The sequence below is a fragment of the Lolium rigidum genome, chromosome 1, assembly GCF_022539505.1.
Source record: "Lolium rigidum isolate FL_2022 chromosome 1, APGP_CSIRO_Lrig_0.1, whole genome shotgun sequence".
Lineage (NCBI taxonomy): Eukaryota > Viridiplantae > Streptophyta > Magnoliopsida > Poales > Poaceae > Lolium > Lolium rigidum.
The window spans coordinates 297,121,656-297,147,861 of record NC_061508.1 but is presented as its reverse complement, the minus strand read 5'-3'; the positions used below and the strand labels follow the sequence as shown (position 1 = coordinate 297,147,861).

The 26,206-nt window shown below is 43.4% G+C and overlaps 1 protein-coding gene across 1 annotated transcript; it reads left to right on the top strand.

Moving 5' to 3' along the window:
• The first annotated feature begins 690 nt into the window (after positions 1-690).
• LOC124660514 (brassinosteroid LRR receptor kinase BRL2-like) lies at positions 691-4,140 on the top strand. The gene has a single exon (XM_047198337.1). The coding sequence runs from the start codon at positions 691-693 to the stop codon at positions 4,138-4,140; it is 3,450 nt and encodes a 1,149-aa protein (XP_047054293.1).
• The last annotated feature ends 22,066 nt before the right edge of the window (positions 4,141-26,206 follow it).

The following is a 26,206-nucleotide window of genomic DNA, read 5'->3' as shown; positions in this document are numbered from 1 at the left end:
ATGAGGTTGCAACACATATTTTTTTTTTTCGGTTGTAAATGGGTTGCACCTACTCCCTCCATTTAATGAAATATGTCTTAGATTTATCTAAATTTGGATGATCTAAACACTAAGATGGAGGGAGTAGGATTTTTGAGTTGCAAGTCGAGTTGCTACAAAGATTTTTTTTTCTTCAGTTGCTACTCAGATTGCAATTAAGATTTTTCAAGTCAGTTGTAAATGAAAAAATGGTTCACACACTGTAAAAGTGTGGTATGCCATCCCTTAAGTAAGAATTAAATAATTCTAAGTCGACTGAGAATTATTCACACCCTATTTATTTTGATAGTGTGGTATGAATTCAAAGTGGTATCTTCAAAAAGACCTCAAAACGATCAAAATGATGCCCATACATGTGCACGGGCCAGTGTCTTAGTTTTATGAAGTTAACAAATTAGTTTTAGTTTTTTTACTTTTTAGTATGTGCAATCATAAAAATTAACGAGCGACTCGTAAAGTGTCATTTCCGCGCTAATAGAAAATGTAAAGAAAAGCAAGGCAAATGGTGGAACTTGAGATCTCCGATCGCGTGTTGTACGCTGGAAAAGCCTCAATTGCGCACACACTCTTTTCTCAAACACCTTTCGTGCTACTAAACCATGCAACATGCGACCATGACAACTCCTCCTGTTTCCTCCCTGGTTCCCTGCCATGGCAATGGATAGCATGCTTCTCACCGTCTTCCTCCTCCTCTCCTCGACCTACGCGTCGTCGTCGTCTGCGTCCACCGAGACCGGCGACTCGGGAGCGCTGCTGCGCTTCAAGGCGTCCGTCACCAAGGACCCTAGAAGCGTGCTCTCGTCTTGGCAGCGGCAGCAGCAGCAGTCGACGCCCGGCGCCGGTGGTGGCAATGCGACGTGGTGCACGTGGTACGGGGTGACGTGCGACGGCGATGGGCGGGTTGGGCGGCTCGACCTCGCCGGCTGCGGCCTCTCCGGGCGCGCGTCGTTCGAGGCGCTGGCACCCATGGACGCGCTGCGCCACGTCAACCTCTCCGGGAACGCGGCGCTCCGTGCCGATGCCGCCGGCGACCTTCCCAAGCTGCCCCGCGCGATATGGACGCTCGACCTCTCCGACGGCGGCCTCGCCGGCAGCTTCCCCGATGACATGCAGCTGGGGCAATACTACCCCAACCTGACGGACGTCCGCCTCGCGCGGAACAACCTCACCGGCGCGCTCCCCGGTAGACTCCTGGTGCCGAGCACCATCCGGACATTTGACGTTGCAGGGAACAACCTGTCTGGCGACATCGCCGGCGCGTCGTTCCCCGAAACGCTTGTCCTGCTCGACCTCTCCGGCAACCATTTCACCGGCGCGATCGCGCCGTCGCTTTCCGGCTGCGCGGGTCTCCAAACACTCAACCTGTCGTTCAACGCCCTCTCCGGCACGATACCGGAGTCGATAGGCGACATCGCCGCCCTCGAGGTGCTTGACGTCTCGTCGAACCGCCTCACCGGCGCCATCCCTCGCAGCCTCGGGGCGTGCTCGTCGCTGCGTATGCTCGTGGCCTCGAGTAACAACATCTCGGGCTCGATCTCGGAGTCTCTGTCATCTTGCCGTGCTCTCCGTCTGCTCGACGTCTCCAACAACAACGTCTCCGGCGCCATCCCGGCTGCTGTGCTCGGGAACCTCACCTCTCTGGAGACCCTGCTTCTCAGCAACAACTTCATCTCGGGGCCGCTCCCGAGCACCATATCCGCCTGCAACAACCTCCGGATCGCCGACCTCAGCAGCAACAAAATAACCGGCGCGCTGCCGACTGAGCTGTGCACGCCCGGCGCGGCGCTGGAGGAGCTCCGGATGCCGGACAACCTCCTCACCGGCTCGATCCCTCCCGGCCTGGCCAACTGCTCGCGGCTGCGGGTGATCGACTTCAGCATCAACTACCTGAGGGGGGCGATCCCGCCGGAGCTCGGCCGGCTCCGGGCCCTGGAGAAGCTCATGACGTGGCTTAACAGCCTGGATGGCCGGATTCCGGCGGAGCTCGGGCAATGCCGGAGCCTTCGCACGCTCATCCTCAACAACAACTTCATCGGCGGCGACATCCCCGTCGAGCTCTTCAATTGCACGGGCCTCGAGTGGATCTCGCTCACTAGCAACAGGATCAGCGGCAGGATACGGCCGGAGTTTGGCCGGCTGTCCCGACTCGCCGTGCTGCAGCTGGCCAACAACAGCCTTGTTGGCGCCATCCCCAAGGAGCTCGGAAACTGCAGCAGCCTCATGTGGCTTGACCTGAACAGCAACAGGCTCACCGGCGAGATCCCTCGCCGCCTCGGAAAGCAGCTCGGGTCGACGCCGCTGAGCGGCATCCTGTCCGGCAACACGCTGGCGTTCGTCCGCAACGCGGGGAACGCGTGCAAGGGCGTGGGCGGGCTGCTGGAGTTCGCCGGAATCCGGCCTGAGCGGCTGCTGCAGGTGCCCACCCTCAGTAGCTGCGACTTCACGCGGCTCTACTCTGGCGCGACGGTGAGCGGATGGACGCGGTACCAGACGATGGAGTACTTGGATCTCTCGTACAACGCCCTCGTCGGCGCCATCCCTGAGGAGTTCGGCGACATGGTGGTGCTCCAGGTGCTCGACCTGGCGAGGAACAACCTCACCGGCGAGATCCCGTGGTCGTTGGGTCGGCTCCACAATCTCGGCGTGTTCGACGTGTCGCACAACCGGCTGCAGGGAGGTATCCCTGAATCATTCTCCAACCTCTCCTTCCTGGTGCAGATAGATGTCTCCGACAACGACCTCGCCGGGGAGATACCGCAGCGTGGGCAGCTCAGCACGCTGCCGGCGAGCCAGTACGCCGACAACCCTGGCCTGTGCGGCATGCCCCTGGACCCGTGTAGCGACCGGCTGCCGAGGGCAAGCATGTCCGGCCTCACCGCCACCGCTGCACCTGACAGTAACAATAAGTGGCCTCTGCCGAGGGCAGCGTGGGCCAATGGCGTGATCCTGGCCGTGCTGGTCACCGCCGGTTTGGCGTGTGCGGTGTCGATCTGGGCGGTGGTGGTGCGCGCGCGGCGGCGGGAGATGCGGGAGGCTCGGATGCTGAGCAGCCTGCAGGACGGAACGCGGACGGCGACGACGTGGAAGCTGGGCAAGGCGGAGAAGGAGGCGCTGAGCATCAACGTGGCAACATTCCAGCGGCAGCTCCGGAAGCTCACCTTCACGCAGCTGATCGAAGCAACCAATGGCTTCTCGGCCGCCAGCTTGATCGGCTCCGGCGGGTTCGGCGAGGTGTTCAAGGCGACGCTCAAGGACGGCTCCACCGTCGCCATCAAGAAGCTGATCCCGCTGAGCCACCAGGGCGACCGCGAGTTCATGGCAGAGATGGAGACGCTGGGCAAGATCAAGCACCGGAACCTCGTGCCCCTGCTCGGCTACTCCAAGGTCGGCGAGGAGCGGCTGCTCGTCTACGAGTACATGACCAACGGCAGCCTGGAGGACATGCTCCACCTCCACCACCACCACGACGGCGACGGCCCGCTGGCGGCGCCGCTTTCGTGGGAACAGAGGAAGAAGATCGCGCGCGGGGCGGCCAAGGGCCTGTGCTTCCTGCACCACAACTGCATCCCGCACATCATCCACCGTGACATGAAGTCCAGCAACGTGCTCCTCGACGGCGACATGGAGGCGCGCGTCGCCGACTTCGGCATGGCCAGGCTCATCAGCGCGCTCGACACGCACCTCAGCGTCAGCACCCTCGCCGGGACCCCCGGGTACGTGCCGCCGGAGTACTACCAGAGCTTCCGGTGCACCGCCAAGGGCGACGTATACTCCCTCGGCGTCGTGCTGCTGGAGCTGCTCACCGGCCGGAGGCCCACCGACAAGGAGGACTTCGGCGACACCAACCTCGTCGGCTGGGTCAAGATGAAGGTCAGGGAAGGCGCCGGGAAGGAGGTCATCGACCCAGAGCTGCTCAAGCCTGCCACCGGCGACGATGAGGCGGAGATGATGAGGTTCATGGAGATGACGCTGCAGTGCGTGGATGACTTCCCGTCCAAGCGCCCCAACATGCTGCAGGTGGTGGCCGTGCTCAGGGAGCTCCACCCGCTGCTGCCATTACCATTACCAGCGACAGGTGCATGCGATGGCCATGACGCGTAGCAACGAGATGGACGGATGGTACCGTGTTAACTGCCGCTTATATCTATGTAATGTGAAGCTACTTAATTAGTCCTTAATTATCAATAATCCAATATTTTCTGCCTTGAGATTGACTCAGCGGAGTGTTGTTGCTGTTAAAGTTAGAAGAGAGAAAGAGAGACAATGATTGGAATGAAATCACTTATATTGATTGATGAAGATTTTACATATATACAGCAGACGTGATTAGGTCGGTTCCTCCTGAGAGGCGATGCTCTAGGTGTCGGTTCCCTAAATGAGTGGCTATAAACATTGCAGTAACAAGCAGGGATTAGCCCATTTAATTAAACACTAATTAAATTCTAACACTCCCCTAATCTATGCTTGTCCTTGTGAATCTTCATCATAGTGAAATAGTCTCCTACAAAAATTCAGTGGGAAAATGCAAGGTTTAGAATAGCGTGCTAAAAGAAATAGCGGTGACATCCTCCAAATGCTATGCACATTATACCGTGCTAATAGCATGCTATATTTTAAAAAGCATTTTGGAAATATACTAGAAAAAGTCTTAAAATAAAGGATTTCAGTCCAAAAATGATAGACTCGTACATAATCACGTACAAAAATAGTTCTCCAATTTTTTAAAGCCTAACATCAATATTTTACGAGGGAAGGCCATAGCATAAATTATTTATTAAGAATTATCAGTTTTACCGATATTATCTTCCGATCCGGAAGAAGAATCAACAGATTGACATTCATCACCACAAAAAAACAAACATAAATTTCTTCTTTTCTTAATGAGAAAAACACAAACCCTTGTACCAATAGTCTGTAAAAAATAGTGAGCTAACGCTATGATATTTTAGCATGATATAATATGCTATTTCGGAAATAGCGTCATAGTGAGCAAACTTACTAAAATTTAGCGTGAACTGTTGAAATATGCTATTACGTGCAACTAGCGAAGAAATAGCGCGCTATTTTATACCTTGGAAAAATGTGAGGAGTCATCCAAAAACCATGTGGGGAAAATGAAGAATAGTATAGGATATGTTGTTAAAACTCCTTCAAACCCAGTGGGAAAATAAGGAGAAAATGGTACAACATATTATGGTTATTGCCTCTATTAACTCAATGTGAAGTATATCCATAGAATATAGATGTCAATAAATATGTCGTGAATACTTTCCTAAAAACCCCGGTGGGGAAAAAGGATAGTATGACATATGATCTTATGTTGATATTACCTCATTAAAAACCTTCTGTAAAGTAAACTTACTAAGGGAAAAATAGTATAATATGATGCTTTGAACAAGAGTAGTTCAGGAAGATACTCCCCATGATTCTTGCAAATCTCGAAGCCATCGCATACCCTTTATATGAATATATTTCTGGAATGTTGAAGTTGGTAGAGACTTCGTAAATAGATCATCGAAATTATCACATGATTTGACTTGAAAGATATTGATTTCTCCACTCTTCTGGAGTTCATGGGGATAAAACAACTTAGGGGCAATATGCTTGGTGATATTGCTCTTGATGTATCATGTTTGCATCTGTGCAACACAAACTGCATTATCTTCGTAGATAATAGTAGGTGATTCGATAGAACCAACTCCACATGACTGTTGTATGTGGTTTATCATTCTGCGAAGCCACACGCATTCGCGTGATGCCTCATATAATGCAATTATTTCAGAATGATTGGTGGACGTTGCAACCAGAGTCTGTTTTGAAGATTTCCATGATATGGTCGTTTCACCATGTAGGAACACGAAACCGGACTGCGATCTGGCGTTATGAGGATCAGATAAATAGCCAGCATCAGCGCATCCAATCATACTAGAGTACAGATTTCTCTGGAACTGAAAGAATAGGCCAAGATCCTTTGTGCCTTGGAGATATCAAAAAAAATATTATTGACTCCCGCCCAATGGCGTTTGGTGGGAGCTGTGCTGTGTCTAGCATGTAGATTCACTGCAAATGCAAGGTCAGGTCTCGTAAAATTTGCAAGATACATAAGCTGTCCAATGGCACTGAGATATGGAATCCCGGGTCCCAATATTTCTTCTCCATCATCCCTCGGCTTGAACAGATCTTTCTCTACGTCCAGAGATCGAACCACCATGGGAGTTTTAGATGGGTAGGGTCTGTCCATATTGAATTTCTCCAATATTTTCTAGATATAGGCAGCTTGGTGTACCATTATTCCTGAGGGATGGTGCTCGAGTTAGAGACCCAAGAAAAATTTGGACCCAAATCCTTCATCTCAAATTCTATCTTTAGATGATTGCGTGCGTCATCAATATCCTGTGTGTTGCCAATGATGTTGATATCATCGACATACACTGGAATGGTACAAAATCCTGAAGAGGACTTCCTGATGAACATACATGGGCAATCATTATTGTTGGAGTAACCCTTTTGTATAAGGAACTCACTAAGTCGGTTGTACCACATCCGTCCCGACTGTTTCAAGCCGTACAAAGACTTGTTCAGTTTTACACAATACATGTTGCGTTTTGCGCTAGTGATACGTCTCAAACGTATCCATAATTTCTTATGTTCCATGCTACTTTTATGACAATACTCACATGTTTTATACACACTTTACATCATTATTATGCATTTTCCGGCACTAACCTATTGACGAGATGCCGAAGAGCCGCTTGTTGTTTTCTCGCTATTTTTGGTTTCAGAAATCCTACAAAGGAAATATTCTCGGAATTGGACGAAATCAACACCCAGGGTCTTATTTTTCCACGGAGCTTCCAGAAGACCGAAGAGCATACGAAGTGGGGCCACGAGGTGGCCAAACCACAAGGCGGCGCGGCCAGGGAGGGGCACGCGCCGCCCTATGGTGTGGGCCCCTCGTCAGCCCTCCGACTCTGCCCTTCCGCCTACTTAAACTCCCCGTCGCGAAAACCCTATTACCGAGAGCCACGATACGGAAATAGTTCCAGAGACGCCGCCGCCGCCAATCCCATCTCGGGGGATTCAGGAGATCGCCTCCGGCCCTCCGGCACCCTGCCGGAGAGGGGAATCATCTCCCGGAGGACTCTTCATCACCATGATCACCTCCGGACTGATGTGTGAGTAGTTCATCTTTGGACTATGGGTCCATAGCAGTAGCTAGATGGTTGTCTTCTCCTCTTGTGCTATCATGTTAGATCTTGTGAGCTGCCTATCATGATCAAGATCGTTTATCTGTAATGCTACATGTTGTGTTTGTTGGGATCCGATGAATATGGAATACTATGTCAAGTTGATTATCAATCTATCATATATGTGTTGTTTATGTTCTTGCATGCTCTCCGTTGCTAGTAGAGGCTCTGGCCAAGTTGATACTTGTAACTCCAAGAGGGGGTATTTATGCTTGATAGTGGGTTCATGTCTCCATTGAATCTGGGGGAGTGACAGCAACCCCTAAGGTTGTGGATGTGCTGTTGCCACTAGGGATAAAACATCAATGATTTGTCTAAGGATATTTGTGTTGATTACATTACGTGCCATACTTAATGCAATTGTCTGTTGTTTGCAACTTAATACTGGAAGGGGTGCGGATGCTAACCTGAAAGTGGACTTTTTAGGCATAGATGCATGCTGGATAGCGGTATGTACTTTGTCGTAATGCCCCGATTAAATCTCATAGTAGTCATCGTGATATGTATGTGCATTGTTATGCCCTCTCTATTTGTCAATTGCCCAACTGTAATTTGTTCACCCAACATGCTATTTATCTTATTGGAGAGACACCACTAGTGAATTGTGGACCCCGGTCCATTCTTTTGCATCTGAAATACAATCTACTGCAAACTCTGTTCTTTACTGTTCTTCGCAAACAAACATCATGTTCCACACCATACGTTTAATCCTTTGTTTACAGCAAGCCGGTGAGATTGACAACCTCACTGTTAAGTTGGGGCAAAGTATTGTGATTGTGTTGTGCAGGTTCCACGTTGGTGCCGGAATCCCTGGTGTTGCGCCACACTACACTCCGTCACCAACAACCTTCACGTGGCCCTTGACTCCTACTGGTTCGATAACCTTGGTTTTATACTGAGGGAAAACTTGCTGCTGTACGCATCACACCTTCCTCTTGGGGTTCCCAACGGACGTGTGCTTCACGCGTTATCAAGCTCTTTTTACGGCGCCGTTGTCGGGGAGATCAAGACACGCTGCAAGGGAGTCTCCCACATCCAATCTCTTTACTTTGTTTTTGTCTTGCTTTACTTTACTTTATTTACTGCTTTGTTTGCTTTCTCTATATCAAAAATACAAAAAAATTAGTTACATGCATTTACTTTATTTACTGTCTTGTTTGCTCTATATTAAAAACACAAAAAAATTAGTTACTTGCATTTACTTTATTTAGTTTGCTTTATTTACTACTGCTAAAATGGGTACTCCTGAGAATACTAAGTTGTGTGATTTCACTAGCACAAATAATAATGATTTCCTATGCACACATATTGCTCCACCTGCTACTACAACAGAATTTTATGAAATTAAACCTGCTTTACTAAATCTTGTTATGAGAGAGCAATTTTCTGGTGTTAGTTCTGATGATGCTGCTGCCCATCTTAATAATTTTGTTGAACTTTGTGAAATGCAAAAGTATAAGGATGTAGATGGTGACATTATAAAATTAAAATTGTTTCCTTTCTCCTTAAGAGGAAGAGCTAAAGATTGGTTGCTATCTTTGCCTAAAAGTAGTATTGATTCATGGACTAAATGTAAGGATGCTTTCATTGGTAGATATTATCCTCCCGCTAAAATTATATCTTTGAGAAGTAGCATAATGAATTTTAAGCAATTGGATAATGAACATGTTGCTCAAGCATGGGAAAGAATGAAATCTTTGGTAAAGAATTGCCCTACCCATGGACTAACTACTTGGATGATCATCCAAACCTTTTATGCAGGATTGAATGTTTCTTCGCCGAACCTATTGGATTCAGCTGCTGGAGGTACTTTTATGTCCATCACTTTGGGGGCGGCAACAAAGCTCCTTGATAATATGATGATCAACTACTCTGAATGGCACACTGAAAGGGCTCCACAAGGTAAGAAGGTAAATTCTGTTGAAGAAACCTCTTCCTTGAGTGATAAGATTGATGTGATTATGTCTATGGTTGTGAATGGTAGATCGAATGTTGATCCTAATAATGTTCCTTTAGCTTCCTTGGTTGCCCAAGAAGAACATGTTGATGTGAACTTCATTAAAAATAACAATTTCAAGAACACTGCTTATAGGAATAATTCTGGTAACAACTATAGGCCATATCCTTCTAATAATGGTAATGGTTATGGTAATTCTTATGGTAATTCTTACAACAATAGTAGAAGTGTACCCTCTGGTCTTGAAGTCATGCTTAAAGAATTCATTAGTACACAAACTGCTTTTAACAAATCTATTGAGGAAAAGCTTGGTAAAATTGATATTCTTGCTTCTAAGGTTGATAGTCTTGCTGCTGATGTTGATCTTTTAAAATTGAAAGTTATGCCTAATGAAGATAAAGATATTAAGTCATTTGCTACAGAAAACGCCATACAAGTTCGAATTAATAAAAATATTAGATTGATGGCTGAATTGCATGCTAGGTGGGGAAAAGAAGAAAAACTAGCTAAGGAGAATAATGTAGCTAAAGTTTGGACTATTACCACCACTAGTAATGTTGATGCTTAACATGTTGCTAAACCTCCTACTATCAATGGTAAAATAATTGGTGTTGGCAATGTTTCTACTCCTAGTGCAAAGCGTGCAAAATTGCCTGAAACTGCTGAAACTGCTAAAACTGCTGAAACTGTTTGTGATAAAACTGCTGAAATTTTTCAAAATATTGGGGACGATGATTCCATTGCTTTAGATCATAATGGTTTAGATTTTGATTATTGTCATATCTCTGAAGTTATTAAGTTCTTACAAAAACTTGCTAGAAGTCCTAATGCTAGTGCTATAAATTTGGCCTTTACAAAACATATTACAAATGCTCTCATAAAAGCTAGAGAAAAGAAATTAAAACTTGAAACTTCTATTCCTAGGAAGATGGAATATGGTTGGGAGCCCATCATTAAAATGAGGGTCAATGACTTTGATTGTAATGCTTTATGTGATCTTGGTGCTAGTATTTCTGTTATGCCTAAGAAAATCTATGATATGCTTGACTTGCCACCATTGAAAAATTGTTATTTGGATGTTAATCTTGCTGATCATTCTATAAAGAAACCTTTGGGGAGGATTGATAATGTTCGCATTACGGTTAACAATAAGCTTGTCCCCGTTGATTTTGTTGTCTTGGATATTGAATGCAATGCATCTTGTCCCATTATTTTGGGAAGACCTTTTCTTCGAACTCGTTGGTGCTATTATTGATATGAAGGAAGGGAATATTAAGTATCAATTTCCTCTCAAGAAAGGTATGGCACACTTCCCTAGAAAGAGAATGAAGTTACCCTATGATTCTATTATTAGAACAAATTATGATGTTGATGCTTCATCCCTTGATAATACTTGATTCACACTTTCTGCGCCTAGCTGAAAGGCGTTAAAGAAAAACGCTTATGGGAGACAACCCATTATTTTACTTCTGCACTTTTATTTTATATTTGATTCTTGGAAGTTGTTACTACTGTAGCAACCTCTCCTTATCTTTATTTTATTGCATTTTTGTGCCAAGTAAAGTCTTTGATAGTAAGGTTGATACTAGAATTGGATTACTGCGCAGAAACAGATTTCTTTCTGTCACGAAATTTAGCAGCCCCGTTTGTAGTTAACTCAGAAAAATCTGCCAATTTACGTGCCTGATCCTCAGATATGTACGCAACTTTCATTCAATTTGATCATTTTCATATGAGCAAGTTAAGTGCCCCTGAAAAATCCGTCTTTACGGATTGTTCTGTTTTGACAGATTCTGCCTTTTATTTCGCATTGCCTCTTTTGCTATGTTGAATGAATTTCTTTGTTCCATTAACTTTCAGTAGCTTTGTGCAATGTCCAGAAGTGTTAAGAATAATTATGTCACCTCTGAATATGTGAATTTTCGATTATGCACTAACCCTCTAATGAGTTTGTTTTGAGTTTGGTGTGGAGGAAGTTTTCAAGGGTCAAGAGAGGAGGATGATACAATATGATCAAGAAGAGTGAAAAGTCTAAGCTTGGGGATGCCCCCGTGGTCTATCCCTGCATATTTCAAGAAGACTCAAGCATCTAATCTTGGGGATGCCCAAGGCATCCCTTCTTCATCGACAACTTATCAGGTCACCTCTAGTGAAACTATATTTTTATTCCGTCACATCTTATGTGCTTTACTTGGAGCGTCTGTATGTTTTGTTTTTGATTTTGTTTGAATAAAGTCGGATCCTAGCATTCTTTGTGTGGGAAAGAGACATGCTCCGCTCGTTCATATGAACACTGGTGTTCTTAGCTTTACTTTTAATGTTCATGGCGAAGGTTGAAGCTGCTTCGTTCATTATTATTTAGTTGGAAACAGAAAATGCTCCATGTGGTAATTGGTATATTGTCTTGAATAATTTGATACTTGGCAATTGTTGTGCTCAAATAGATCATGTTTAATCTTTTGCATCATATACTTTGCACCTATTGATGAAGAACCACCATAGAGCTTGTTGAAATTTGGTTTGCATGATTGGTCTCTCTAAAGTCTAGATATTTTCTGGTTAAGGTGTTTGAACAACAAGGAGACAATGTAGAGTCTTATAATGCTTGCAATATGTTCTTATGTAAGTTTTGTTGTACCGGTTTATACTTGAGTTTGCTTCAAACAACCTTGCTAGCCAAAGCCTTGTATTGAGAGGGATTTCTTCTCGTGCATCCAAATCCTTGAGCCAAAAACTATGCCATTTGTGTCCACCATACCTACCTACTACATGGTATTTCTCTGCCATTCCAAAGTAAATTACTTGAGTGCTACCTTTAAAATTTCATTCCTTGTCTTTGCAATATATATCTCATGGGAAAATAGTCTTAAAAACTATTGTGGTGATGAATATGTTACTTATGTATCTTATTTCTTATAAGTTGCTTGTTGAGCGGTAACCATGTTTCTGGGGACGCCTTCAACTATTACACCTTTGTTGAATATCATGTGAGTTTCTATGCATGTTCGTCTTGTCTGAAGTAAGGGTGATTTATCATGATCAAATGGTTTGAGTATGCATATTGTTAGAGAAGAACATTGGGCCGCTAACTAAAGCCATGAATCATGGTGGAAGTTTCAGTTTGGACATTAATCCTCAATCTCTTATGAGTATATTATCTCGTTGTTGAATGCTTATGCATTAAAGAGGAGTCCATTATCTGTTGTCTATGTTGTCCCGGTATGGATGTCCTAAGTTGAGATCTATCAAAAACGAGAAATAAAATGCGATCTATCTCCTTGGACCTTTGTACAGGCAACATAGAGGTACCCCTTTGTGACACTTGGTTTAAACATATGTTATGCAATGATAATCCATGTAAATCCAAGCTAATTAGGACAAGGTGCGAGCACTATTGGTACTCTATGCATGAGGCTTGCAACTTATAGGATGTCTTATGCATAACACATATGAATTATTACTACCGTTGACAAAATTGTTTCTATGTTTCCAAAATAAAAGCTCTAGCACAAAAATAGTAATCCATGCTTCCCTCTGTGAAGGGCCATTCTTTTACTTTATGTTAAGTCAGTTCACCTACTTCTTTCTATCTTAGAAGCAAACGCTTGTGTCAACTGTGTGCATTGATTCTTACATGTTTACCTATTGCACTTGTTATATTGCTTTATGTTGACAATTATCCATGAGATACATCCATGAGATAAACATGTTGAAGTTGAAAGCAACTGCTGAAACTTATATCTTCCTTTGTGTTGCTTCAAAGCTTTCTACTAAGAATTTATTGCTTTATGAGTTAACTCCTATGCAAGCCTTATTGATGCTTGTCTTGAAAGTACTATTCATGAAAAGTCTTTGCTATATGATTCAGTTGTTTAATCATTGTCTTTACCATTGCTTCGAATCACTTCATTCATCTCATATGCTTTACAATAGTATTGATCAAGATTATGATAGCATGTCACTTCGAAATTATCCTTGTTATCGTTTACCTACTCGAGGGCGAGTAGGAACTAAGCTTGGGGATGCTTGATACGTCTCAAACGTATCCATAATTTCTTATGTTCCATGCTACTTTTATGACAATACTCACATGTTTTATACACACTTTACATCATTATTATGCATTTTCCGACACTAACCTATTGACGAGATGCCGAAGAGCCGGATGTCTGTTTCTCGCTGTTTTTGGTTTCAGAAATCCTACAAAGGAAATATTCTCGGAATTGGACGAAATCAACGCCCAGGGTCTTATTTTTCCACGGAGCTTCCAGAAGACCGAAGAGCATACGAAATGGGGCCACGAGGTGGCCAAACCACAAGGCGGCGCGGCCAGGGAGGGGCCCGCGCCGCCCTATGGTGTGGGCCCCTCATCAGCCCTCCGACTCTGCCCTTCCGCCTACTTAAACTCTCCGTCGCGAAAACCCTATTACCGAGAGCCACGATACGGAAATAGTTCTAGAGCCGCCGCCGCCGCCAATCCCATCTCGGGGGATTCAGGAGATCGCCTCCGGCACCCTGCCGGAGAGAGGAATCATCTCCCGGAGGACTCTTCATCACCATGATCGCCTCCGGACTGATGTGTGAGTAGTTCATCTTTGGACTATGGGTCCATAGCAGTAGCTAGATGGTTGTCTTCTCCTCTTGTGCTATCACGTTAGATCTTGTGAGCTGCCTATCATGATCAAGATCGTTTATCTGTAATGCTACATGTTGTGTTTGTTGGGATCCGATGAATATGGAATACTATGTCAAGTTTATTATCAATCTATCATATATGTGTTGTTTATGTTCTTGCATGCTCTCCGTTGCTAGTAGAGGCTCTGGCTAAGTTGATACTTGTAACTCTGATACGTCTCCGACGTATCGATAATTTCTTATGTTCCATGCCACATTATTGATGATATCTACATGTTTTATACACATTATATGTCGTATTTATGCATTTTCCGGCACTAACCTACTAACGAGATGCCGAAGAGCCGCTTCTGTTTTCTCGCTGTTTTTGGTTTCAGAAATCCTACAAAGGAAATATTCTCGGAATTGGACGAAATCAACGCCCAGGGTCCTATTTTTGCACGAAGCTTCCAGAAGACCGAGGGGGAAAGGAAGTGGGGCCACGAGGCGCCGCCACAGCAGGGTGGCGCGGCCCAGCCCTAGGCCGCGCGGCCGTGGCGTGTGGGGCCCTCGTGTGGCCCCCCGCGTTGCCCTTCCGCCTACTTAAAGCCTTCGTCGCGAAACCCCCGATGCCGAGAGCCACGATACGGAAAACCTTACCGAGACGCCGCCGCCGCCAATCCCATCTCGGGGGATTCGGAGATCACCTCCGGCACCCTGCCGGAGAGGGGAATCATCTCCCGGAGGACTCTTCACCGCCATGGTCGCCTCCGGAGTGATGAGTGAGTAGTTCACCCCTGGACTATGGGTCCATAGCAGTAGCTAGATGGTTGTATTCTCCTCATGTGCTTCATTGTCGGATCTTGTGAGCTGCCTAACATGATCAAGATCATCTATCTGTAATTCTATATGTTGTGTTTGTCGGGATCCGATGGATAGAGAATACTATGTTATGTTGATTATCAATCTATTACCTATGTGTTGTTTATGATCTTGCATGCTCTCCGTTATTAGTAGAGGCTCTGGCCAAGTTTTTTGCTCTTAACTCCAAGAGGGAGTATTTATGCTCGATAGTGGGTTCATGCCTCCATTAAATCTGGGACAGTGACAGAAAGTTCTAAGGTTGTGGATGTGCTGTTGCCACTAGGGATAAAACATTGATGCTATGTCCGAGGATGTAGTTATTGATTACATTACGCACCATACTTAATGCAATTGTCCGTTGTTTTGCAACTTAATACCGGAAGGGGTTCGGATGATAACCTCGAAGGTGGACATTTTAGGCATAGATGCATGCTGGATAGCGGTCTATGTACTTTGTCGTAATGCCCAATTAAATCTCACAATATTCATCATATCATGTATGTGCATTGTTATGCCCTCTCTATTTGTCAATTGCCCGACCGTAATTTGTTCACCCAACATGCTATTTATCTTATGGGAGAGACACCTCTAGTGAACTGTGGACCCCGGTCCATTCTTTTACATCGAATACAATCTGCAATACTTGTTCTTTACTCGTTTTCGCAAACAATCATCATCCACACTATACATCTAATCCTTTGTTACAGCAAGCCGGTGAGATTGACAACCTCACTCGTTTCGTTGGGGCAAAGTACTTTGGTTGTGTTGTGCAGGTTCCACGTTGGCGCCGGAATCCCTGGTGTTGCGCCGCACTACATCCCGCCGCCATCAACCTTCGACGTGCTTCTTGACTCCTACTGGTTCGATAAACCTTGGTTTCTTACTGAGGGAAAACTTGCTGCTGTGCGCATCATACCTTCCTCTTGGGGTTCCCAACGGACGTGTTAACTACGCGCAATCAAGCTCTTTTTCTGGCGCCGTTGCCGGGGAGATCAAGACACGCTGCAAGGGGAGTCTCCCCAATCCAATCTCTTTACTTTGTTTTTGTCTTGCTTTATTTTATTTACTACTTTGTTTGCTGCATTATATCAAAACACAAAAAAACTAGTTGCTAGCTTTACTTTATTTACTGTCTTGCACTCTATATCAAAAACACAAAATAATTAGTTACTTGCATTTATTTTATCTAGTTTGCTTTATTTACTACTGCTAAAATGGCCACTCCTGAAAATACTAAGTTGTGTGACTTCACAACCACAAATAATAACGATTTCTTATGCACACCTATTGCTCCACCTGCTACTACAGCAGAATTCTTTGAAATTAAACCTGCTTTACTGAATCTTGTTATGCGAGAGCAATTTTCTGGTGTTAGTTCCGATGATGCTCGCTGCCCATCTCAATAATTTTGTTGAATTGTGTGAAATGCAAAAGTATAAAGATGTAGATGGTGACATTATAAAATAAAAATTGTTTCCTTTCTCATTAAGAGGAAGAGCTAAAGATTGGTTGCTATCTCTGCCTAAGAATAGTATTGATTCATGGACTAAATGCAAGGATGCTTTTATTGGTAGATATTATCCCCCTGCTAAGATTATATCTTTGAGGAGTAGCATAATGAATTTTAAACAATTGGATAATGAGCATGTTGCTCAAGCTTGGGAAAGAATGAAATCTTTGGTTAAAAATTGCCCAACCCATGGACTGACTACTTGGATGATCATCCAAACCTTTTATGCGAGATCTGAACTTTTCTTCGCGGAACCTATTGGATTCAGCTGCTGGAGGTACCTTTATGTCCATCACTCTTGGTGAAGCAACAAAGCTCCTTGATAATATGATGATTAATTACTCTGAATGGCACACGGAAAGAGCTCCACAAGGTAAGAAGGTAAATTCTGTCGAAGAAACCTCTTCCTTGAGTGATAAGATTGATGCTATTATGTCTATGCTTGTGAATGATAGGACTAATGTTGATCCTAATAATATTCCATTAGCTTCATTGGTTGCCCAAGAAGAACATGTTGATGTAAACTTCATTAAAAATAATAATTTCAACAATAATGCTTATCGGAACAATTCTAGTAATAACTATAGGCCATATCCTTATAATAATGGTAACGGTTATGGTAATTCTTATGGGAATTATTACAACAATAATAGGAACACACCTCCTGGACTTGAAGCTATGCTTAAAGAATTTATTTGTACACAAACTGCTTTTAACAAATCTGTTGAGGAAAAGCTCAATAAAATTGATATTCTCGCTTCTAAGGTTGATAGTCTTGCCTCTGATGTTGATCTTTTGAAATCGAAAGTTATGCCTAATAAGGATATTGAAAATAAAATTGTTACTACAGCAAATGCCATCCAAGTTAGAATTAATGAGAATATAAGATTGATGGCCGAATTGCATGCTAGGTGGGAAAGAGAAGAAAATGAAAAACTAGCTAAAGAGAAAAATGTAGCTAAAGTTTGGACTATTACCACCACTAGTAATGTTAATGATTCACATGTTGCTGCACCTCCTACTATTAATGGTAAAATAATTGGTGTTGGCAATGTTACTACTCCTAGTGCAAAGCCCGCAAAACTGCCTTAAACTGCTAAAACTGCTGAAACTGCCTGTGATAAAACTGCTGAAATTTTTTCCAACATTGGGGATGATGATCCCATTGCTGCAGATCATAATGGTTTATACTTTGATGATTGTCACATCTCTGAAGTCATAAAGTTTCTACAAAAACTTGCTAAAAGTCCTAATGCTAGTGCTATAAATTTGGCTTTCACAAAACATATTACAAATGCTCTCATAAAAGCTAGAGAGGAGAAACTAAAACTTGAAACTTCTATTCCTAGGAAGCTAGAGGATGGTTGGGAGCCCATCATTAAGATGAAGGTCAATAACTTTGATTGTAATGCTTTATGTGATCTTGGTGCAAGTATTTCTGTTATGCCCAAGAAAATCTATGATATGCTTGACTTGCCACCATTGAAGAATTGTTATTTGGATGTTAATCTTGTTGATAATGCTATAAAGAAACCTTTGGGGAGAGTTGATAATGTTCGCATTACCGTTAACAATAACCTTGTCCCCGTTGATTTTGTTGTCTTGGATATTGAATGCAATGCATCTTGTCCCATTATATTGGGAAGACCTTTTCTTCGAACTGTTGGTGCTACCATTGATATGAAGGAAGGTAATATTAAATATCAATTTCCTCTCAAGAAAGGTATGGAACACTTTCCTAGAAAGAGAATAAAGTTACCTTTTGATTCTATTATTAGAACAAATTATGATGTTGATGCTTCGTCTCTTGATGTTACTTGATATACACTTTCTGCGCCTAGCTGAAAGGCGTTAAAGAAAAGCGCTTATGGGAGACAACCCATATTTTTACTACAGTATTTTTGTTTTATATTTGAGTCTTGGAAGTTGTTTACTACTGTAGCAACCTCTCCTTATCTTAGTTTTGTGCTTTGTTGTGCCAAGTAAAGTCTTTGATAGTAAGGTTCATACTAGATTTGGATTGCTGCGCAGTAACAGATTTCTTTGCTGTCACGAATTTCGACCTGCCCCTCTGTAGCTAGCTCAGAAAAATATGCCAATTTACGTGCGTGATCCTAAGATATGTACGCAACTTTCATTCAATTTGGGCATTTTCGTTTGAGCAAGTATGGTGCCTCGATAAAATCCATCTTTACGGACTGTTCTGTTTTGACAGATTCTGCCTTTTATTTCGCATTGCCTCTTTTGCTATGTTGGATGAATTTCTTTGATCCATTAATGTCCAGTAGCTTTATGCAATATCCAGAAGTGTTAAGAATGATTGTGTCACCTCTGAACATGTTAATTTTTATTGTGCACTAACCCGCTAATGATTTGCTTCGAGTTTGGTGTGGAGGAAGTTTTCAAGGATCAAGAGAGGGAAATGATGCAATATGATCAAGGAGAGTGAAAGCTCTAAGCTTGGGGATGCCCCGGTGGTTCACCCCTGCATATTCTAAGAAGACTCAAGCGTCTAATCTTGGGGATGCCCAAGGCATCCCCTTCTTCATCGACAACATTATTAGGTTCCTCCCCTGAAACTATATTTTTATTCCATCACATCTTATGTGCTTTGCTTGGAGCGTCGGTTTATTTTTGTTTTTGTTTTGTTTGAATAAAATGGATCCTAGCATTCATTGTGTGGGAGAGAGACACACTCCGCTGTTGCATATGGACAAATATGTCCTTAGGCTTTACTCATAGTATTCATGGCGAAGGTTGAATCTTCTTCGTTAAATTGTTATATGGTTGGAATCGGGAAATGCTACATGTAGTAATTCTAAAATGTCTTGGATAATTTGATACTTGGCAATTGTTGTGCTCATGTTTAAGCTCTTGCATCATATACTTTGCACCTTTTAATGAAGAAACACCTAGAGCTTGCTAAATTTGGTTTGCATATTTGGTCTCTCTAAAGTCTAGATAATTTCTAGTATTGAGTTTTGAACAACAAGGAAGACGGTGTAGAGTCTTATAATGTTTTCAATATGTCTTTTATGTGAGTTTTGTTGCACCGGTTCATCCTTGTGTTTGTTTCAAATAACCTTGCTAGCCTAAACCTTGTATCGAGAGGGAATACTTCTCATGCATCCAAATCCTTGAGCCAACCACTATGCCATTTGTGTCCACCATACCTACCTACTACATGGTATTTCTCCGCCATTCCAAAGTAAATTGCTTGAGTGCTACCTTTAAAATTTCCATTCTTTACCTTTACAATATATAGCTCATGGGACAAATAGCTTAAAAACTATTGTGGTATTGAATATGTACTTATGCACTTTATCTCTTATTAAGTTGCTTGTTGTGCGATAACCATGTTCCCGGGGACGCCATCAACTACTCTTTGTTGAATATCATGTGAGTTGCTATGCATGTCCGTCTTGTCTGAAGTAAGGGAGATCTACCACTTTAATGGTTAGAGCATGCATATTGTTAGAGAAGAACATTGGGCCGCTAACTAAAGCCATGAATCATGGTGGAAGTTTCAGTTTTGAACATATATCCTCAATCTCATATGAGAATACTAATTGTTGCCACATGCTTATGCATTAAAGAGGAGTCCATTATCTATTGTCCATGTTGTCCCTAGTATGGATGTCTAAGTTGAGAATAATCAAAAGCGAGAAATCCAAAATGCGAGCTTTCTCCTTAGACCTTTGTACAGCGGCATGGAGGTACCCCTTTGTGACACTTGGTTATAACATGTGTATTGCGATGATCCGGTAGTCCAAGCTAATTAGGACAAGGTGCGGGCACTATTAGTATACTATGCATGAGGCTTGCAACTTGTAAGATATAACTTACATAATACATATGCTTTATTACTACCGTTGACAAAATTGTTTCTTGTTTTCAAAATCAAAGCTCTAGCACAAATATAGCAATCGATGCTTTCCTCTTTGAAGGACCTTTCTTTTACTTTTATGTTGAGTCAGTTCACCTATTTATCTCCACCTCAAGAAGCAAACACTTGTGTGAACTCGTGCATTGATTCCTACATACTTGCATATTGCACTTGTTATATTACTCTATGTTGACAATTATCCATGAGATATACATGTTACAAGTTGAAAGCAACCACTGAAACTTAATCTTCCTTTGTGTTGCTTCAATACCTTTACTTTGATTTATTGCTTTATGAGTTAACTCTTATGCAAGACTTATTGATGCTTGTCTTTAAGTACTATTCATGAAAAGTCTTTGCTTTATGATTCAGCTTGTTTACTCATGTCATTACCATTGTTTTGATCGCTGCATTCATTACATATGTTTACAATAGTATGATCAAGGTTATGATGGCATGTCACTCCAGAAATTATCTTTGTTATCGTTTACCTGCTCGGGACGAGCAGGAACTAAGCTTGGGGATGCTGATACGTCTCCGACGTATCGATAATTTCTTATGTTCCATGCCACATTATTGATGTTATCTACATGTTTTATACACATTATATGTAGTATTTATGCATTTTCCGGCACTAACCTACTAACGAGATGCCAAAGAGCCGATTCTGTCGTTTTCTCGCTGTTTTTGGTTTCGTAAATCCTACAAAGGAAATATTCTCGGAATTGGACGAAATCGACGCCCAGGGTCCTATTTTTGCACGAAGCTTCCAGAAGACCGAGGGGGAAAGGAAGTGGGGCCACGAGGCGCCGCCACAGCAGGGCGGCGCGGCCCAGCTCTATGCCGCGCGGCCCTGGCGTGTGGGGCCCTCGTGTGGCCCCCCGCGTTTCCCTTCCGCCTACTTAAAGCCTTCGTCGCGAAACCCCCAGTACCGAGAGCCACGATACGGAAAACCTTACTGAGACGCCGCCGCCGCCAATCCCATCTCGGGGGATTCTGGAGATCACCTCCGGCACCCTTCCGGAGAGGGGAATCATCTCCCGGAGGACTCTTCACCGCCATGGTCGCCTCCGGAGTGATGAGTGAGTAGTTCACCCCTGGACTATGGGTCCATAGCAGTAGCTAGATGGTTGTCTTCTCCTCATGTGCTTCATTGTCGGATCTTGTGAGCTGCCTAACATGATCAAGATCATCTATCTGTAATTCTATATGTTGTGTTTCTCGGGATCCGATGGATAGAGAATACTATGTTATGTTGATTATCAATCTATTACCTATGTGTTGTTTATGATCTTGCATGCTCTCCGTTATTAGTAGAGGCTCTGGCCAAGTTTTTGCTCTTAACTCCAAGAGGGAGTATTTATGCTCGATAGTGGGTTCATGCCTCCATTAAATCTGGGACAGTGACGTAAAGTTCTAAGGTTGTGGATGTGCTCGTTGCCACTAGGGATAAAACATTGATGCTATGTCCGAGGATGTAGTTATTGATTACATTACACACCATACTTAATGCAATTGTCTCGTTGTTTTGCAACTTAATACCGGAAGGGGTTCGGATGATAACTCTGAAGGTGGACTTTTTAGGCATAGATGCATGCCGGATAGCGGTCTATGTACTTTGTCGTAATGCCCAATTAAATCTCACAATATTCATCATATCATGTATGTGCATTGTTATGCCCTCTCTATTTGTCAATTGCCCGACCGTAATTTGTTCACCCAACATGCTATTTATCTTATGGGAGAGACACCTCTAGTGAACTCGTGGACCCCGGTCCATTCTTTTACATCGAATACAATCCGCAATACTTGTTTTTTATCGTTTTCTGCAAACAATCATCATCCACACTATACATCTAATCCTTTGTTACAGCAAGCCGGTGAGATTGACAACCTCACTGTTTCGTTGGGGAAAAGTACTTTGGTTGTGTTGTGCAGGTTCCACGTTGACGCCAGAATCCCTGGTGTTGCGCCGCACTACATCCCGCCACCATCAACCTTCGACGTGCTTCTTGACTCCTACTGGTTCGATAAACCTTGGTTTCTTACTGAGGGAAAACTTGCTGCTGTGCGCATCATACCTTCCTCTTGGGGTTCCCAACGGACGTGTTAACTACGCGCAATCAAACTCCAAGAGGGGGTATTTATGCTCGATAGTGGGTTCATGTCTCCATTGAATCTGGGGGAGTGACAGCAACCCCTAAGGTTGTGGATGTGCTGTTTCCACTAGGGATAAAACATCAATGCTTTGTCTAAGGATATTTGTGTTGATTACATTACGCGCCATACTTAATGCAATTGTCTGTTGTTTGCAACTTAATACTCGGAAGGGGTGCGGATGCTAACCTCGAAAGTGGACTTTTTAGGCATAGATGCATGCTGGATAGCGGTCTATGTACTTTGTCGTAATGCCCTGATTAAATCTCATAGTAGTCATCGTGATATATATGTGCATTGTTATGCCCTCTCTATTTGTCAATTGCCTAACTGTAATTTGTTCACCCAACATGCTATTTATCTTATTGGAGAGACACCACTAGTGAACTGTGGACCTCGGTCCATTCTTTTACTTCTGAAATACAATCTACTGCAAACTCTGTTCTTTACTGTTCTTCGCAAACAAACATCATCTTCCACACCATACGTTTAATCCTTTGTTTACAGCAAGCCGGTGAGATTGACAACCTCACTGTTAAGTTGGGGCAAAGTATTGTGATTGTGTTGTGCAGGTTCCACGTTGGCGCCGGAATCCCCGGTGTTGCGCCGCACTACACTCCGTCACCAACAACCTTCACGTGGCCCTTGACTCCTACTGGTTCGATAACCTTGGTTTCATACTGAGGGAAAACTTGCTGCTGTACGCATCACACCTTCCTCTTGGGGTTCCCAACGGACGTGTGCTTCACGCGTTATCAGCTAGCATCCGGGACAGAGATTCCGTCTGGAACCTTCATGTAAATGTCCGAATCTAGTGACCCATAAAGATATGCGGTCACGACATCCATCAGCTGCATAGATAGACAATTTTGTACTGCCAAAGATATTAGATATCGGAAAGTGATACCACTCATAACTAGAGAATATGTCTCATTGAAGTCAATGCTAGGTCTCTGCGTGAAACCCTGTGCTACGAGCCTTGCTTTGTATCTCACGACCTCATTGTTCTTATTCTGTTTGCTGAGGAAAACCCATTTGAATCCCACAGGGAAAACACTGGGAGGTGTAGGCATTGCTTTTGTGAATACCTTCCTTTTATTAAGCAAGGCTAATTCTGCTTGTATTTCATCCTTCCATTGAGGCCAGTCGGAGCGTTTTTCACACTCAGCGATAGTCCTTGGATCATGATTATTAAGAAGGTTATTTGCAATTGTAGCAGAAAAATAACTATCAAAAATCATAGACTTACGGTTGAATGATTCTCCAGAATCGATATAGTTGATGGATATCTCGTGCACTGTTGATAACTCTTTGTGATTTCCCAATACGGGTGAGTCTAGGTGTTCCGATGTCCCAGCCAGTGTGTGCAAGCTGGAGCTGGGTTGTGGAGGTTGCCCTTCCACTGGGTGTATACTACCCATAAGGTGTTTGCCAATGTTGAGTTGACTTGCATGTACTGACTTTGAGGAGTTTCTCCTCACTCTCCTTGCTGCTTGCGAGAAGCAGGATCCTGGTCAGAGGCCGTACTACTCCCCCTCTTTTTGGGAACGGGTAATTGAGTGGTTTTAGTTGGTACCTCCACTCTTTCGGGCGCATTTCTGGCCGGATTCAAGGATTTTGTGACACCTTTTAGATTAGTAAATGAATATGGCAGACTATTTGCAAGATGTTGCAAATTTATGATTTTCCAAACTTGGAGTTCGGTCTCTTGGTATGTGGATCAGAGGCTGAAATGGCAAGAGCATTCCAATCAATTTCCGGGCATTCTTTCTGGTACTTGAAATCTCCCCTAATGCCGGGAAATGTTCCTCGTCAAATATGCAATCAGCGTGACGGGCTGTAAATAGGTCCCCAGTAAGAGGTTCCAGGTAATTAATAATCGACGGTGATTTGTACCGCACATAGATGTGGTGACCCTACATACCACTGCATGTTGTAGTATGCCAGTCGTTGATATAACATTCGCGAAGTACCAGTCCGCAAATATTACATCCCTCAGAGTAGTACAACAGAATATAGCTAGTCCATAACTCATTCACATATTATTACAATCCAAACATATACATCATCTCGGAGCTCCTTCTGGGTCCAGAGAGGTTTACTCCTGGGTTCGAGGTGAACCCAACTTAACTTACAATATAAGAGTCTTAGCAGGTTATACATTTATTCCACTCGAGCAGCTAAGTACTATAGTGTTCGCACTGCTCGGTTACTACTATTACTCCGGTACTCTAAGCTTGTTCTCCTTCGGAAGCCTCCCCGGTTCCATAGACGATAAGGTAGTCTACGCCTTCTACACCGCCTGAGAGGTCTGGCTCCTCATAGCAGTTCTGCTCTGCTCCGCCCTGTCCGTCAGTTGCCTCCTCTAGGTGATTCAGTTAGTCTAAGCAAGGGATTATAAGAGGTATGGGTACGAGCGTACTCAACAAGTTCATATTAGGAAAGAGGTGTTTAATGCACTAGCTACGATATTATACCAGAAAGTCTAATACCAATGCATGTTTTTATAACCATTTCTTCAAAAGGTTGCTTTTATTCAGAAGAACTATGTCCGTCAGCCTTCACCGGTTTACTAGAACTTCATGGAGTTTCTTTCCGGCAGCGTTCGCAGTTTCAAATCCCGGAACAGGGAGTGACAGGTCACGATTCATTACACTCTACAGAGGTGTGTTGCTTTACCCATAAGAGATCTTAACCTTGGTGCCAACCGGGCAACTTTCCCGTCCACACTTCCGTGGTGTGAGGCCCGGTATAAGGTCTTAGCCAATATTGTATTCCTCCGCGACCTCGCACACCCACCCTTTGTTGCAAATCCGACCTTGGGTCCTCGCCGGGCTATACCACTTGGATATCTTCCGACCTCGACAACTACCAGGTCGCAACCATGGTCCTTCGCCGGTCATTGCAACCCATCATAGACCGCATTACCGTGGGGAATTAGATTGGGATCTCCACCCACCGGTTGTTCTCGCAAGACACAACTGCTACGGTAAGCGCATCTATTGATGTACGAGAGGAAGAAACACACATGACTACTCTGTCCCACTCCAGATCTTATGGTTAACACGGGTATTACGACACAAGAATCACTGGACGACATTTGTTGTTAATCCTAGATGGATACAAACCCTTGCAATGGAACCTCCACCATACTCATACCATGGTTCCATTGCCCACCATTTAGTCATATTCATAGCTATGAAGATATCAATTTTACTTTTCATGCAAGAGTGATAAGTATAGTAATTCGCAAGTAATTTGGTAAAAATACTCAAATTGACATGAGCAAGCGATGAACTTGCATGAAGACTGCAAAGTAATGCAGTTCGATGGTGTGGAATGACCCTTGTCCTCTGTTTCTGAAAGATAGCATCATTGTTCGATAAGGGCAATGGTTAAAGAAGCAATTATGCATGCTTTCAGCTTTTAGGGTTTTGTCCCCCTTCCCGGTGTTTTATTATTTCATGTCACAGGTGATTACTAAGAACAATTTAGGGACACTCCTTAAGAGTAAAATACTACCTTGGAACATTGCCAAGGTGTTTTTAAGTCCAAAACAATTTATGGACTGATTTTATCATTAAAAATATAGAGTATGATTTTTAAAGATTATTATAATATTTATTCCTTGCATTTAATTATGACTCAATTTTTAAATGTCTCCAAAATTCCATTTCATAATTTATTATGATAGAGAATTTTATTCTGAGTGGTTTAAATATTTTTACTTATTTTTTTAGAGCTATATTTATTTTATAAAATTCTATGAAAGTTTTTAATTAAATGGGCATTTATGAAATGTCCAAAACACCCTCGGGCCCACTAGTCAGTGGAGCCCAATGGGTTGGGTTAGACCCACTCAGGTCCAACCGACCCGTTCGGTCGCTCACACCATTTCTCCCCCGCGTCGCCTCGACGAACCCTAACCTCCC

Bases quoted from the DNA above. Each gene is read 5' to 3' on its own strand.
- LOC124660514 (XM_047198337.1), top strand. From the start codon at position 691: ATGGCAATGGATAGCATGCTTCTCACCGTCTTCCTCCTCCTCTCCTCG.